Genomic DNA, 17,716 nt, shown 5'->3' with positions numbered 1-17,716 from the left:
TTTGTAAAGAAAACTTTTGAGGCTTTTTTTGTTGGTATAAAACATTCAGTGATAATGTGTCATTTAACTTCAATCATTCAGCAGTAATCTTACCAAGACAAAGTCATTCCTCTGCATGTAGAGCCATTTGTTTAGTGAGACCAATTAAATTTCATAGCGTAGTCTGAAGTAACCTTATAACTCCCTTGGTGCAGTCATCATATCATACAAACCTCCAAAGTGTAGTTGGAAAGCTACTAACTCCCATTATGTAGCCAGATAGCTACAAGCCTCTATGGTGTAGTCAAAAGCTACTTACATCCTAGGTATGGTCCAAAAGCTACATGTGAAACACCCAATGTGTGGTCAGATAGCTACAAACCTCTGTGGTGTAGTCAGAGAGCTACAAACATCAAAGGTATGGTCAGATAGCTACAAACATCCAATGTGTGGTCAGAAAGTTATAAACATCTAAGGTGTGGTCAGAAAGCTACGTGTACAAACACCCAAGGTGAGGTCAGATAGCTACAAACCTCTATGGTGTAGTCGGAAGCTACAAATGTCCAAGGTGTAGTCAGGGAATCTACAAACATCCTAGGTGTATTTGGGAAGCTACAAACATCCTAGGTGTAGTCAGGAATCTACAAACATCCTAGGTGTAGTCGGAAAGCTACAAACATCAAAGGTGTAGTTGGGAAGCTACAAACATCCTAGGTGTAGTCGGGAAGCTACAAACATCCTAGTGTAGTCCGGAAAGCTACAAACATCCTAGGTGTAGTCAGGGGAATCTACAAACATCCAAGGTGTAGTCGGAAAGTTACAAACATCCTAGGTGTAGTCGGAAAGCTACAAACATCCTAGTGTAGTCGGGAATCTACAAACAATCTTGATTTAGTCGGAAAGCTACAAACATCCTAGGTGTAGTCGGAAAGCTACAAACATCCTAGGTGTAGTCAGGAAGCTACAAACATCTTAGGTGTAGTCAGGAAGCTACAAACATCCAAGGTGTAGTCGGGAAGTTACAAACATCCAAGGTGTAGTCGGGAATCTACAAACGTCCTTGGTGTAGTAGGAAAGCTACAAACATCCTAGGTGTAGTCAGGGAATCTACAAACATCCTAGGTGTAGTCAGGAAGCTACAAACATCTTAGGTGTAGTCAGGAAGCTACAAACATCCAAGGTGTAATCGGGAAGCTACAAACATCCTAGGTGTAGTCGGAGGCTACAAACATCCTAGGTGTAGTCAGGAATCTACAAACATCCTAGGTGTAGTCGGAGGGCTACAAACATCCTAGGTGTAGTCGGGAAGCTACAAACATCCTAGGTGTAGTCGGAAAGCTACAAACATCCTAGGTGTAGTCGAAAAGCTACAAACATCCTAGGTGTAATTGGGAAGCTACAAACATCCAAGGTGTAGTCGGGAATCTACAAACATCCTAGGTGTAGTCGGAGGCTACAAACATCCTAGGTGTAGTTGGAGGCTACAAACATCCTAGGTGTAGTCGGGAATCTACAAACATTCTAGGTGTAGTCAGGAAGCTACACTATGCAACCAGTGAATAATGTGTCCTAGGTGTAGTCAGGAAGCTACAAACATCCTAGGTGTAGTCAGGAAGCTACAAACATCCTAGGTGTAGTCAGGAAGCTACAAACATCCTAGGTGTAGTCAGGAAGCTTCACTACGAAACCAGTGAATAATGTGTTTAGACCAAATCAGCCAGGAAGGGTCACAAGGTATATTATAGACTTTGTTCATTTGATAGGAGGCATAGGAAGTACTGGACAACTGTTCATTTGAATGAAGACAGTCAGTGATCTGGGTGGGAAAACTCCTATTGCCCGCAGTAACCCACCAGCTTCTGGATTGTATGCTAAAACACCTATTATAGTCCCAAGGATGTTTTCACCAATTAATCACCATGCTGTACGAGCTGGGAGTAAAATTTGTATGATTTTTCACCAACTTGGTATTTATTTATTTAACTGGAGTATACCCCATACTCCAGAATATTTCACTTACACAAAGGTGAACAGCACAATGGGACTGCTTCGGTGTCCTAGTGGTAAGAGTGTCTGCCTCAAAGTCAGGAGACCCAAAGTCGGGTCATACCAAAGACTTATAAAATTGCTGCTGCTTTGCCTGGCACTCAGCAGTGAGAGGTTAGAGCAAGGAAACATGACTGGTCGGTCCAGTGTCGATATAATGTTACTGGGCGGGGTGTCATGTCTGGTGTCTTCAGCATGATACTTCAGTGGAGGCAGCACTTTGGCAACATGGACCCGCTGTACCACAAGACACAGTATATGCACATACACCTACTGACTCCTCCTCAGCATAGCATAGGGCGGTTTGTTACTGGACGATTCACAGAAATATTGGTAATTTACAGACAAACTTTTCCACAAGTAACCCCCTGAATGCTAACGATGCCAGGCACTTTCAGTCTACTCACCACCACATCAACCTTTCTGATGAGGTGTGGGCTTCTGTAATCTTATCTAAACTTCCAAAAATAAGTAATAACAAAATTGAATTTTTGTGAAAGAGTGAAGATTTTATTTGAGAATGCATTACCCCATAGCACAAATCATGGCAACGAATTCTATACATTTTTCCTTTTTTTTTTACATATTTTATACATTTACAATTGACATTTAATCACTGAGTAGTTTTAATAAGCAGTATATCAGCAATTATAGATGAGAAGCTAACAATGGACTCAAAACATGCAGTGGAAGGAGGAAAAGTGTAGTTGTATGCTGCAAAAATATTATCAATTCAAACATGACACATCATCAGCACATGACTGAGCCTACAGCCGAGCAAATTAAGGCTTTGCACTCCTGTAATGAGATGAGCATGTTATCTCCTGTTCGCCTGTCATTTCTATCATTTGGAAGAAATAATTTCACTTTACACGAGTTGTAACCCCAATCTGACCTGTTCAACCATGCATGGCAAGTTTACATGTCATATTCTTTACTTTTATAGCTACAATGGTTACATACTCCAAGCCTTGTTCGCAAAGCAATATGAGGTTTGTTTCAAAAAGAGACATTTCATATACTAGTGGCTACATTCTTCACAACTGCATACTCTCTGGTCTTGAACGGAATCCACTGACAAAATGTACAGACATCCGCAGTTATCTTGCATAAATGCTTTTGTCTGGGTAATAACACAGTTGATTTGCATTGTCTTTATCTAAACAGGCAATACAACAGATTTCTAAAGTTTTTGTGCCAGGACACAAAAACACAGAAAAATATGAATAGTATATAATACAGGATCATCATGTAAGACCACACAAAAACGTTCCCTGGCTACAATTTCTTCATGTATTCATGCATGCTGTCTTTACACACTGCTTGTCGCATTGTTGAATGTGAATCAGTTATTTACAGATGGCATCTGCTCTCTTTCTTCATACAAGAGGATGGACGAACATTTGGCGAATTACAAGCTTCTACACTTCGCTACTAGGAATGACCACTTTTGATCATGTTCACTCTCATCAGTGACATTTAATTCACGGTCACAATTCTCATAACAACAGTGAAAAAACACTAACTAGCCATGAGTGCCGTGTCAAAACCATTTCTGAAAATAAACACCAAAACGAAGATTGACCACTTTTGAAGTAAGATCTACTTTCAAAAATACAAACTAACCCATTTTGAAATTATCCTGAAATTAATATTAACCACTTTTGATTGAACTAAGTTCCATTTTTGAAAACAAAAAATTGAGAAATTGAGCATTTATGGAAAAAAGCATGTTTTCATTTCAAATTTGGAAAATCATCAAAGTAGCCAGCATGACAAACTGAGTCAACTTTTGTTTAACTGGTATTTATTTCAAAAACAGCATCCAAAATATGACAAAAAGAACAGAATTGTCATTCCTCTGGCACCTCCCAGGAAGGAGTGAGTGAGTGAGTGAGTGCTGGGGTTTAACGTCTTACTTCCCAAGAAAAAATATAATGCACACTACAACTGACAGCAGTCAAAATCCAGTGGTGAGAAAGGGTGTTCACTACTTGCACTAATAAATGCTCTCTTGTGTTTCCCACGGATATATGATCAAAACGTACCAGCTACATAAATAGAAGAAGCCTGCTTAAACATCCCCACTATATTAGTTAACCTACATTATTATTACTATCTTTTAAAACTACTTTTGTTACCGTCCCGCACTGTGTCAAATGCATGCAACAAGAACAATTTTGAGAGGCAGCGTATGCATGTATATACAGCACTGCAGCTGAAACGTGTGCTTTTTTGATCTGTGTTTCTCATATGCACATCTCTTATCAAATCATCCGATTGTGAAATGTGAATGGATTACATTCTGATTACTGGAATCTTATGAACTGAACGCTTTGAGATTCTACGAGTGTACCATAATACTGGATATTATTTACTTCTTTGATTTTGGTTGTTTTCATTAAAACACGATTCAAAATGCATAATGCTAGTCAGTGTTGTACTCATACAATGAAGATGTCTCCAGTTTTATAAGAAACTCGACAGAATTAGAAAAAAAAAAAGTTTCAAGAACACCTTATAGAAGAGCTAAAATGGTTTATAAGGTATAACTGAAGTGTGATCAAGAATAATATCAGCGCTATTTGTTAAATTTTCAGCACTTCAGTGCCACCTCACTACGTTAATGCAAGATAACGTGCCAAGGCCAGCCTTAGAATAAGGACCTGCTAACGTCCAGCAGCAGGACCATAACATCACTTTGTTGACATCAAATGTTTCTTTCCCAGCTCATCGTGGCGAACAGCATCACATTACAGCAGAAACTGACACATTGTAACATTACAGACGTTTTGCTAAAATCCATTTTTGAAGTAACAATGGCTCAAAGTCTATACAAGCTTCACACTTGCGCCACCTAGCGGGATTAAAAAATATGTGGCCTCCCCAGTGTGCTGGGAATAAGGCAGACATCACCTTACATAAGGCAAATATGACCTTACGTAAGGCAAACTTGCTGGAATGACGTCAAAAGCACCACAAGAGGATTACCTGTGGCCATACTTCAACCCTACTTGAGGCTGATCCAGATTACCTTAATCCTTATCTGTTAACTATTGTTTTTAAACCAACTGAATAAGCTCTTTAAGAATTATTGTAATTTTTCTATCTGTTTTGGTTGGAAAGGGGGGGGGGGATGAAATGATATCTAAAAACTTTTCAGCTCTTTTTGACAAAATGGGTTGTACAAATACATGACGCAGCCAGGTTCCATTATTAGAACTGTCTATTCGTTTGTCATGCATGTTACCATAATGGTTGAAGCAAAACAATAACAGTAAAAACAGGAATGACTGTTACAAATCCTACAAATAACAAACAATTTTATCCAAAGTTGCAGCCCAATCATTGTATTCACACCTCAGTATGATCCCAACGAGGAAAAAAATTTGTACAACAACTTGATTATCTGTGAAGTATTCAAATTGCCACAAAAATGCAAATAATAAATACGTATTTTATACAATCCATTACTTCTCTGTACATCATGGAATATCTTAAATCTGAAGCCAGTAACTACCATTGAAATTCAATGCTCAACTAGGCTGTATCAAAATGTCTACATTTTGTGTATTGTATGTACCCATTTTGAGGAACTCTTCCTGGACTCACTATTTCCACTTTCCAGTATTCCACTTCCATGTTTCCCGATTTTCTTGAATATTTCAACAGTAAAATCTTAAACTATTCCCAGTAAATGTCAACCTCAAGATTCTTCTTATAAAGTTGTTAAATCTATTTAGTCAATTCTTACACAGGCATCCAGGACGCGCTACAGGCATCCAGGACGCGCTACAGGCATCCAGGACGCGTTACAGGCACACCACAACTGCACCACATGGAAACGACAGGCAATTGGCCAGTCTTTAAAGAACTTGCATCCTTACTGCAGTACCTTCTGCAATTCTTCAGCCTTTCCGCATGTTTACAAAGTGTTTAATCAAGCCGATTGTGAGTGCATCATCCTCTGTAGACTAACAAAGTTATACTTTTTGTGCAGCCCTGAAATTGGACAATCCAACCAATGTAACTAAGTTTTCAAATTGCACCGAAAGTTGGTCTTTCACATTTGAAAAGGTTGAGGAATCAGGGTAATTCATGTTATATTTCACCTAATATTATGAAGTTGCCATTTTTATAAAGTTATGAATACAGGGTACAGGGGATTCTCACAGACACATACGGGTTATCAAAACAGCATTCACAGTGAGCACCATTCCGTTATCATTTGACAACACCTTAGTCTTTGTTGAGCAGTTTACTAGCAGGGGATGTGTTCATGGGTGAAATTAGGGCATGGTGTGTGGGTGAGTGGATGCAGAGAGGTGGGGGTGGATGGGTGCTGCAGGTTTTTACGGTTGGTGGTGCAGGGTTTTGGGCCAGGTGGGTGGCTGGGTATATTTACAGCACAGGGAGGGGAAAAAAACAGAGGTAAGAGAGATAAATATTCTCACACTGGAATTTTGAGGGTATTCCAAGAAACTCCAACACAGCTGGGAAGATAAACAACACAGAAACTATCTGTGATGTCTATAGCATATGTACAACATTCATGCTGCATACATGTTCAAAAAATGATAAATATTAAGAAGCATTTTTCAAGTGGTGCTTGATTCTTGATTCTGATTGATTCATCCACCTTAGGGGGCCACTTACAAGTTTTTTTTTGAAGGTGTTGGCATCAAATATTTATTTTAACTTTTATTTTTACTTCCTGCTGAAAAGGCATTTTTGGGTGAAACACAGTACTACAGAACTTAAAGCTGAAAATTTAGCCTGAAAATTAGAAAATTCAGAAAACTAAACTTTTTGGATTGAATGCTACGTTAAGGTTGGTCACTCTTATACAAAATTCAGGACCAAGTTTCCCAAAGATGTAGTACATTTACGATAATTGTACACATAGGAAAACGGTATGGTAATAGTGATGTACCAAATATCGCACAACAAAGGTACTACAAAAAAAAATGTTGTGCACCACTTTGTCAACCTGGGCCCTGATTTCACAAGTTCCTTTCATTTGGTCTCTGGATGGCTGTTTTTCATTGACCAGACCACACCAGACAACCTGGGGGTACTCCTCATTTGTATTTACCATGCATTTGATACTGTGTTTATATACATCTTTTGTGTTCATGTATACTCCATGTGTTCATCTTTGCCAACTGACATATTACTGTGTTCAATTATTTGTACAGGGGAAGCCATCTTGAGGAAATAAAATTTCATAACTTGGTCACAGATGTTACATATAGACGTATGTATACATATCTAAAAAAACAAAAACAAAACAAACAAAAAAACTCAAAACAAAAACATCCTCTTGGTTTGTACAAAAGCTGGTTCAAAGTCACAGTGTATATTATCTTGGGTAGTTGATCATGAGGCTGCTGTTTGGGGCGTTTCAACAACCGACGCCGGTGTCGTCGAGTTTATCGCAGAATTGGGCTTTGATGATGTATCTGCAACTGTGTTTGGTGTAGCATTTGAGGGTACTGATGGGGTCTGCGCCGGAGTGGACGAGGTTGCGTCCTTGATGTGCGAGGTAACGTTTACCCCTGGGGCAGCTGTTGCTGTGACTTCTGGGGCAGCAGTGGCTGCTACTCCTGAACCCTCCGGCACACCTGTGTTATTCATGGAGAAGTTAGGTAAAGGTGTTGGGGTGGGCAGCTGTAAAGGCATAGCGGGCATCGGCAATGTGCCTGGTAAGGCAGCTCCTGCAAAGTGAAAGTGAAAGTAAGAAACACTACACTGTTTTACATGCACAGCTACATGTAGTTTGTTTTCCTTTCAAGAAAGGAACACTTAATCATATGCAATGAAAATCCCATTTCTTCTGAAAGACACATTTAATATAAAAATCATTTTAATGAACGGCATTTGTAAAATTTAAATGCATTATTGGCTGACTGACTAAATATGGCGTTATGTTGTATTCAACAATATTTCAATTATACCACAGTAGTAAGTGTCACAGGCTGAGTACACCAGAGACCCTGGTTTAAACCAACACCTTTTGGCAGGCAACTGACAGACTTCCAACATATAAGGATCAGGATTTCACCTACCAGCGCATACTCAAAAACTAATGTGCAACAGCTACGACAAACCCCAAAAAAAGTTTTAATGTTTTCTTGCATTTTGGCACCTCATAAACTAAATAATGTCAAAAATGCGACCGGCTAACCACCATTCCCAACCTATATACCAAGACTTATTGGGGGGCTAAAAATGGAAATTAACAGCAAGCCTGGAAAAATTTTGTTGGTTAAGAAGACGAACTGGCAATAACAGCGTCATAACAAAGCTGATAATAACTTAGAATTAGTGGCAAAGTTACCAAAGGGCTCCCCTGTATGAGACACATGAGTGCAAAACTTCAGCTCAATTCATACATAACTGAAAACGTGAATTTGGGTGATTTACAGTCATTAATATGCTCACAGAACATCAGCGATGGAACATCCGCCATGCGTCATTGTGCTTTATATGCATGTAAAACTTCAGGTCAATACATACAATACTTTTTGGGATGCCACCCATAACACTTTGTTTAACTCTGATTCTAATACAAAATACACTAAGTCAGGAATTCAGTAATGTAGGGTATTTAATATGCACACACCCAATCATTGATGAAATATCCCCTCGTGTAATTGTGCTCTACAAGTGTGCAAACCCTAAGCCCGATACCAACCCCAACATTTTGTTCAACATTGATACTTATACACAACACACTTAGTAAGAAATCACTGATGGAATATCTCAAACGTGCTATGGTGCGCTACATATGTGCAATCACTGTGCTGAATACCTGCTGTACTTTTAAAGATACAACTCCTAACATTTTGTTTAACATTGTTTTCTCTATTACTGGACGCTGACGCCAATGCTTGGGGTACGACATAAGCTATGCCTGTACTTTATACAGGTGAGCTAAAAAGCCAGTAGGCAGTAATTGCAATCACTTACCTGTTGTCGGTAATGTGCTCATGGATGATAAGGGTGGCATTGTCATCCGAGGCATGGGCATCGGGGGTAAGCCTGCTATAGATATGGGAGCCGGCAAAGGAGGCAAGTTATTAAGACCTGCGATATTTGGTAACGTGGAGGGTGGCGGCAGACCTGAAGGATAAACATACAGGGCAAAATGAGATTCTGATAGCTTTACTGGTCACACAAAGGTTTGTTTGATAAGTACATGTAAAATGATACACTAGAGTGACAATTTTAGCTTTGGCACCAAAGGTAACATTTTAGGACATCTATTTTAATTTTAGGTCAACCAAAACAATACTGAACACGAATAGTAACACACACTGACCTTGCACTGTCACCATTCCACCTGGTGTCGAGTTGAAAGGAGGGACAACTGGTATTGTGGGACTCGCTGTTAAACAGATTGAAACCAATATTCCAAATGAAGCGATTAACAGTTGTTTAGGATGATGAATGTTTCTACCAACATTGTAGCGCATTAGTTTCCTTAGGAACACATTGAAAATGGTGTATGATATATATTTACTTATTTGATTGGTGTTTTACTCTGTACTCAAGAATATTCCCCTTATGCAATAAGAGTCCAGCATTATGGTGGGAAGAAACCGGACAGAGCTCAGGTGAAACCCAAAACCATCTGCAGGTTACTGCCAGATCTTTCCATGTGCATCCAGTGCTGCATAATAAGGAAGATAGCAGATTTGACAGCGCATGACTGGGATTTCTTTGCTGTACGACAATCACACCCGTGTGGCTGGTCTGTAAATACGCATTACAACCCTTGGCAGGGGGTTCGTACATTGAGACACTGGACACTTTACATGAGCTCTAGAATACTGTAGTTTCAAGTCAAAAACACCTAAGCCTTAGACATTGGCTGAATTCTGGGCTGTCACCAAATTCAGAGGGTCGGTTGTTCAAAAGTGTATTATATTTAAGCTGGGCTGAAATCTTATATACCAGTCTGATCCTAATACAACTTAAATGATGCTTTAGTCTGGACTAACGTCGATACCAGGCTGAGGTCCTGATACACTTTGAACAACTGAGCCCTGTAATGTTGTGGCATAGCTGGAAGTAGCCAGGTACAGTGGCATCACTAGCATGCGCAGATGTGTTTGCAGCTGTACTGGAGACTTTATGTACATTAGGCCACATCAATTTTAATTTTTGGTTTATGCACCTCATTTTTTGGAGCAGTGTGTTAATATAATAATAGTCTAGATTGGAGGCAAAACAATTTTCTCTTGTTTAAAATGAATCTATATGAACGGAAACCCTTCAAAAGTGCAAAATTATAAAAACATCAAGGTAAGACAAAATGTATATATTTCATTTCAACTGTACGACAACAGCCAGCATTATGGTGGGAGGAAACCGATGGCCATCCGCAGGTTAAAATGAAGAAGTAAATTTTTCTTCTTTCATTTTTACATTTTTTTACACCAAAGAAGCACAAACCAATATAGGTGTCCCCTCACAGGAATATGTTGATTAACATCACTGACTGAATACTGATTTCTTATAGTAACAAATCATCACAATGGTCAACTCACCTGTACTCAAGGCTGGGTTCAGTGAAATCTGTCCAATACCTTGACTTAATGTCTGTCCGGATGCACTGAGAGGCACCTGAAATAGAAGTAATATTTACTTATCACACTGCTTCATTGTTTTGGAGTTTTTGAAATGTTTGGGTTTATTTCTTAATATGCTGTTTACTGGACTTGGCATGTAAAAATTGCTTTGATTGGTGTTTTATGCTGTACTCGAGAATACTTCATGCATACGATGGCGGGGGGTTCTTACGTCTGAGAATCCATCTGCTTGTTTTCCTGGGGCTGTACTGTTAACCACCACGCCCCTCCAGCGGGGGCTTGTCTGTCATCTGGCCCGGGGGTATCGAGGAGGGGAACTGACGCTTGGGAATGCGATGCAAATATCCATAGCCTATTCCACAACCCATGCTGAAAAAACAATTCCAAAAACATAGCATATTATCTGCTTTTGTTTCTTTTCAGAGACATTTACTTTGTGTCTTTTTCTTTCCTCTCTCGCCACTGTTGTTTAATGCCATACTCAACAATTTATCATTCAATGATGGTGCTCAGTTCTGTGGATGGAGGAAAAGGGAGTAAGGGAGAAAAGGGAGTCAAAACACCTTTCTAAGATTTTTTTTTTTTTTTTTGATTGGTGTTTTACGCGGCCAGCATTATGGTGGGCGGAAAACCACGACCATCCGCAGGTTGCTGAAAGACCTTCCCACATACGGCCGGAGAGGAAGCCAGCATGAGCTGGACTTGAACTCACAGCGATCGCATTGGTGAGAGACTCCTTTCTAAGATAAATCTCTCTTCTTCCCCTGTACACTTACCTGCCTTCTCCACCCCAGGCTCCATTAGGTGTGATAGTAACCTCCCTACAGGAATCTGTATCTGCGTTGTACACATATAACTTTAGAGGTTTCCCTTCATGTGATTCAATGAGCGTGAACAAATCTTCAGACTGAAAGAAAAACAAATTCTTCAGTCTAACTGCAAATTGTAAAGTGTGGTAAATGGAGGGCGTGTACATTTTCAGGCAAAAATAACCTTTTTCTGTTAAATGTAAAAGTTGGATGAAAACAATGAAAACAATGATCACGATGCCATTATGTGCTATACATCACTGATGGGTGACGCCATCAGTTCCTGGGTGACATCACATCAGGTAAAACATGGAATGAACAGAAAATCTTTTGTTTCTGTATTGGATTTAATACGCTGCAATTTTCCAACAATTAGGCAGAGCAATTCACATTTTCTCAGTCTTTATCATTGTTTTTTAATACACCAAGGTTTTAACGCTGAAGAAATCCTTTAAAATGGACTTTCACATGTGACAACATAATTCCAGAGGTCAGCTGTTCAAAAGAATATTAAAAGTTAAGCCAGGCTTAACCCTTAATACCTCAAACAAAATTATTGGCACTTAATACTGGTCGTAACTGCTAATACACTTTTGACCAACTGGCCCAAGGCCCTCAAAGCGCCATCTCGCCACAGAGGATCCCATTTTAGTCTGCGCTTATGATGTGTATAATCGACCTTACAATTTCCTTACAACACAAAAAAAAATAAAAAAAAAATAAAATGAAACTGACCTCATGAAGAACGGAATCTGCCCCTATGATGTAATCTGTGTTAGCTCGGAGTCCCGCCAGGTCTGCAGGGGAGTTTGGATGAATGTCCTGTAAACCACAACACAAGCTTGCGAAACACAACTCAAAACATCTCGTCATTGATACAGTTTTAAAACTAAAAACAATGACCTGAAATTGAGCACAGGTCAGTGTAAAGAGGAAATTAATCATAATTTTAGACATATAAATGGTTGTCAGTTTTATCCTCTTCTGTGTTGTTTTAATGCGATGTAGATGAAATCTAGTTCATTTCACACCTTTAAATCTTAATTTTTGAGAAGATCGTCACTTTGATCCTGCAAAAATTTTTTAGTCATGTCAGTGAATGACTGATATCGACATGCATGAATTTAATGATAACAGTGAGTTTTATGGAAGGAGACACGGCTTAATGTCGTGGCTCACCCATTCAACCAGTCAATCGAAACCAGGATAAAATGTTCGCAAGGTGCAATATGTCTTATTCTACAAACTGAGGGCAGCTTGGAACCTAAGCAGTACCAACTACAACTGCATCTGAAGCCCGATTTCAACCCAACCTTATCTGCAGAGAGAGTGACTCCCTCTTTTCAGTCAGCAGGGGCCCAACAGTCTTACTATTGCTATTCCATGCGGCGTAATTAAGAAAAGTACTAATAATTATGTTGTTGTGAACTGGGGTCGAAAATTTAAGCGTCATTTCTCAAAGTCAACTAAAACCAACTCACCAAAACATGCCAAACATTTTCATTAGCACCTTCAAATGAGCAGAACCTGTAAGGCAAAATAATGCATATTTTTCAATATGGTGTTTTGTATAATACATATGGAACAGATCCTTATTTTATTTAAGAAAGAATGGCTTCATTCACTGCGTAGACGCTGTGATAACTGCAGCAAAAACGGAAGTGTTCATTGTTTTGGACGAGGCCGCAAGTTACATCTGATCTGAGTTTTCTTCTTTCCTAAGCAGATACAATGAGCCCCTCACCTGATGCTGACCCCTAGCAGACCTTGACCTCCCCAGGTCTGGCTGGGGGTGATGGTCACTTCTCTCACGCCCTGGGTCTTACTGCTATACACTGTCATCTTCACAGGTCTTTCCATGTTAGACTTTAGCTGTTCCTTTAAACTGTCATTGTCCTGGTTCTATAGCAAAAAAAACACAGACCAAGGTAATTCTGAAGAGCTACAGTAGTGTCTTAAATTATATGGACCAAGCTGCTGTCTTATGAGTGAAATATTCTCGAGTATGACGTAAATAAATAAATATAAGACCTGAGAAAGTCTGAATTGCTTTCATACATTGAAAAAAAGCAAAAAAAAAAAAAAGAAATAGCATGTGCATTCTCTTTACCTAAGGTATGCACAAGATGATTCTACCCAACACTGAAACAATTTTTGTGAGAACTGCTGATTAAATAGTTTCTCACGAGGACACCAGTCATAAGGTTAAGCCTAAGCAAGCAAATGCATAACACACAACACTTGCACTGTATGCATTATGCAAGAACACATGGCGTCTATCAGCAACTACATGTACATGTAGCCACAAATGACTCATTTGTGAAAACACAACTGACAAATGTAACTGACACTTCTGACCTCACAGTATCCCACATTCATGACGCAATATTCCCAACAGTTTTGCAGCAATACCCAATCATCTTAGGCATGTATTCTATAAGTTATCTCCCTTGTGTGCTTGTTCGTGAACATTCAGACAATGGCTAGCATAGGTTTATCCACAGAGGGTTGGGGTGTTTGGTGGTGGGTGATATCTCCCTACTATGACAAAATTAACACCTGAACGATAAAGAAAATAGGGGAAAAGTTGGAAATGAGACATCTGGATTTTGTCTTCTCGCTAAATCTATGATGGTTAACAACAGACAAGGTCAGTGACTTCAAGCACCAATTGTCTTCTTTTTTATTACATTTCTTTCTTTTCTGTATAACAAACCATATGATGTCCTGGCAGAATATCAGCTCTGTACACTACTAATGTCTTCAGCTGACTATACCAAATATCAGATCCAAAATCTGAGTGTGAGACTACCCCAATTAAACTTGTTGGATGTGTGCCTTACTGGATGTGTGGCTTACTGGATGTGTGGCTTACTGGATGTGTGGCTTACCGGATGTGTGGCTTACTGGATCAGTTCTTTCTGAATGAAGTATTTGTAAACTATAATATGCAGAAGCAATCTTGAACAAGTGTTTAACTTGTGTGAAGCATTACCCTCTTCCAGCTCAATTACTTGTTGGAATCCTCACACTATAACAACCAACACACTGTCGTCTTTGCTCTTGTGTTACAAGCAAATTATGTGCACTTTCATATCCTACTTTATATCATGTTGTATCACAGAGAACAGCCAGCAAAACTCACCAATCTGTTATTTCCTATGGCAACAATAAAATCAAAGAAAGCCTCCAGTCCTGCCGCATGGCCGGGCGATCCATCCTGTACCTGTTATACACCAAATACAATCATTTTTCAGTATAATGCTTAACGAACAACATACTCGCTTACATCACAGTAATTCTTCAATAGCTTCTTTCATTCATAAACACAGCACCCATCATACAACTTATAAGTGACAGCAGCGTAATGACCCAGGAGTCCTGTACCTGTTATACACCAAATACAATCATTTTTCAGTATAATGCTTAACGAACAACATACTTGCTTACATCACAGTAATTCTTCAATAGCTTCTTTCATTCATAAACACAGCACCCATCATACAACTTATAAGTGACAGCAGCGCAATGACCCAGGAGTCTCTCACCAATGCAATCGCTGTGAGTTCAAACCTTGCTCATGCTGGCTTTCTATCCGGCGTACGTGGGAAGGTCTTCCAGCAACCTGTGGATGGTCATGGGTTACCCCCGGGCTCTACCCGGTTTCCACCTGCCATAATGCTGACCGCCGTCGTATAAGTGAAATATTCTTGAGTACCGCGTAAAACAAGAATCAAATAAATAAATAAATATAAGTGACAAATTAGAATATTTACGATGCTGTAAAATCACACATCGGACAAACGAATGGTTCTGTTTCTTTACTTGCTTGTTTCTGTTTAAATGTTAATTTCTTTAAAACTCATTAACACATAAACTTAGTGGGAAGCTGACATAACCTAACAATCCATGGAAAACATTTCCAATTTGACTAAATATAACAGTGTATATGTGTCTGTGTGCATCTTGTGGTAAACGTTGTTTTATGTACCTAGCCAACAACAGGATTGAAACAACAGACTTATCCACTGAGGCTATGATTTAGAGGAAATTTGGGGTTTTGGAGATTCCTTTTAAAAAATGAGCCCTGATTCGGTCAATGTGATGTTTCAGAACAGGAATTGAGCCCAGAGACAAGTAAATGTGAAATTAATGACTAAAGATTTTGGTTGAAATAGGCAAATGCAAAAAAATCTGCTGCAACATTAAAAATAGTCTACAAATAATTAAGACTTCCGAATGACATCTGACACGTATCTGCCTCCAAGTGGACAATCGCATCTTCAGTCTTATCTGGGGTTTCCTTCTACCCATACCCTCAGGTTGCTACATTTAGAAACATGGCGAAAGATTTACTTTTTCTGACTGATTTACCTCCCCCTTGTAGTGTAGATGACGGGAAACGTTCAGCAAACTTCCAATGTTATACACGACAGTGGGTTGTAAACATGCAGCCTCTGATGCAACTTGCTCTATTTTCTACATGTAACTTTATTTCTATCGAACAGAGAACTACCAATAGTTTAAACTACATGGTCATATTGTGTATACTCCATGGTCATACTGTTTAGGCTAGTACATGTGCCATCCACAAGCAAACGTTGCATTGTGGGGCACATTACATCAGTGACAGATTTCCCCTTGTAATTTGACTTGACATTTTTTCAACAAATATTGGCCTAGGGCACTTGGTTATGGGTCACATGCAACTCATTTCTGTATTTAGCTGAACCGACTAAAAAGATTTAATTTCTTTTGACAACATTTTTAAACTGCTTTCAGTGACAGTGTATTCGCTGGATTTGTATAATTATGATCTATCGAAATCGTAAAGCTCAAATGATGTTTTTGGTACAACCAGGGCTGACTGGTTGCTGATGAGAGTGGCAAAATAGGTGTTCTTTGCTTCAGCCCTTGCTGGGGCAATTGCTTGATCTCGGACTTCTGTGCCATATTACAGAATAGGCCTACACAAAAATGTCTACTTAATTTGGCTTGTCAGCTTACATGTAGTGTATAAAAGTGCTGACATCACACTTGCTCAAGTCAAAATTACATTTTCCCAGAGTCACACTGCGAATAAGGTACATAACTGCAGAGTAGGCTGCTTGATTTACTTTGAACATAAGGTGTCATTTCCTATAGTGTCACATATGTAATGGTTTTTCACCAAAATGCTGTTGTGCCTAACGCAAACTCTTTTACGCGTTAAGAACGAGAGATCGGTAATAAAATTCAACTGTCTACATCAAACACCAGGATTCAGAGGTTGCTGGGAATCGGACATTAAATTGAGTAAACAGAAAATTGTTGTTGTTGTTATATGGAATTACAACCCTGCAGGGTGCCACGACCGCACCGGTAACAAGTATATTTGCTCATTTATTCCGGCACATCAGGTGCCATGACACTTACTCTGAGGACATGATAGCCTTCTGTCCCCCCGCCAGGCACCTCAACGCTCTGCGACCCTCCCATCGTGCCAGTATGAGCCGAGATTTGTTTTCCAACTCCGACGCAAACACGTCCAAGCAGAATTCAATATGGCCGTTTACGTGGCAGCGCGTTGCGTTCTGGGACATGATGAGCCAACTAACTTCCGGTCGTCTGCAATGGACTTGGGAAAAAATGTGCGGGAAAGGCTGTCAAAAAGCATGTGCTTGCTTGTTTGTGGAATCAAAACACCACTTGCCTTCTTTAGTGCAACCACGCTGTTTTTGTGACACCTTTCTTCAGTTGAGATAAAAAGTAGAAAAAAAGGAGGTTAAAAAGAAATTCGCAATCTGTCATTTCAAGAAATGAAAAAATAGAGGATCTGTCAAAGCCAATCATCAGTTGTTTTCAGGGTTACACGTGTGTTGTTGTTGTACTGTGGTGCGTGGACGTCCCATAACAACCACGAAACCAGAAAGGTGCATGGCGCCGGTGGCGTGGTGTCGTTTGAAAGTGTAAAGGGATAGGTATGTGACTTGTATGTGCTTTTCTAAACAGGCGAAGTACAAGCTAGTTAACATCATTTGAGAGAATTCCTGCAGAAATCTGAAAGATTGACACACGATGATGACATTGCATTTGTATGATTGATAATCAACTATTTGCGGACCGGAATAAAGGGGTAAACCAAACCGCTTTAAGTACCTTATTCGAGATGTCTACAATGTCAACAAGTTCTTATAGAGGCATATATAAATATATTAACACCACATGTTTAATAACGATGGTTTGATATGTAAGCCCTTTTTTCAAAATTCCAATTTGTCAATCTGATACAGCAAATAGGCACAC

The 17,716-nt window shown here is 39.4% G+C and overlaps 1 protein-coding gene across 1 annotated transcript; it reads right to left on the bottom strand.

Annotated features, from left to right (window-relative positions):
* Positions 1-7,312: 7,312 nt before the first annotated feature.
* On the bottom strand, positions 7,313-16,969 carry LOC135464595 (Golgi reassembly-stacking protein 2-like). Its single transcript, XM_064742037.1, is given in 12 exon segments — positions 7,313-7,742; positions 8,998-9,150; positions 9,350-9,415; positions 10,581-10,656; positions 10,834-10,904; positions 10,906-10,991; positions 11,399-11,529; positions 12,167-12,253; positions 12,913-12,958; positions 13,176-13,333; positions 14,577-14,657; positions 16,847-16,969. Coding segments are annotated over 12 exon segments (1,356 nt in total). The 5' UTR covers positions 16,910-16,969; the 3' UTR covers positions 7,313-7,404.
* Positions 16,970-17,716: the final 747 nt, after the last annotated feature.

Source organism: Liolophura sinensis, chromosome 4 (genome assembly GCF_032854445.1).
Source record: "Liolophura sinensis isolate JHLJ2023 chromosome 4, CUHK_Ljap_v2, whole genome shotgun sequence".
NCBI lineage: Eukaryota > Metazoa > Mollusca > Polyplacophora > Chitonida > Chitonidae > Liolophura > Liolophura sinensis.
Note: the sequence above shows the minus strand (reverse complement) of the source record. Positions and strands in the feature narration are given on the sequence as shown.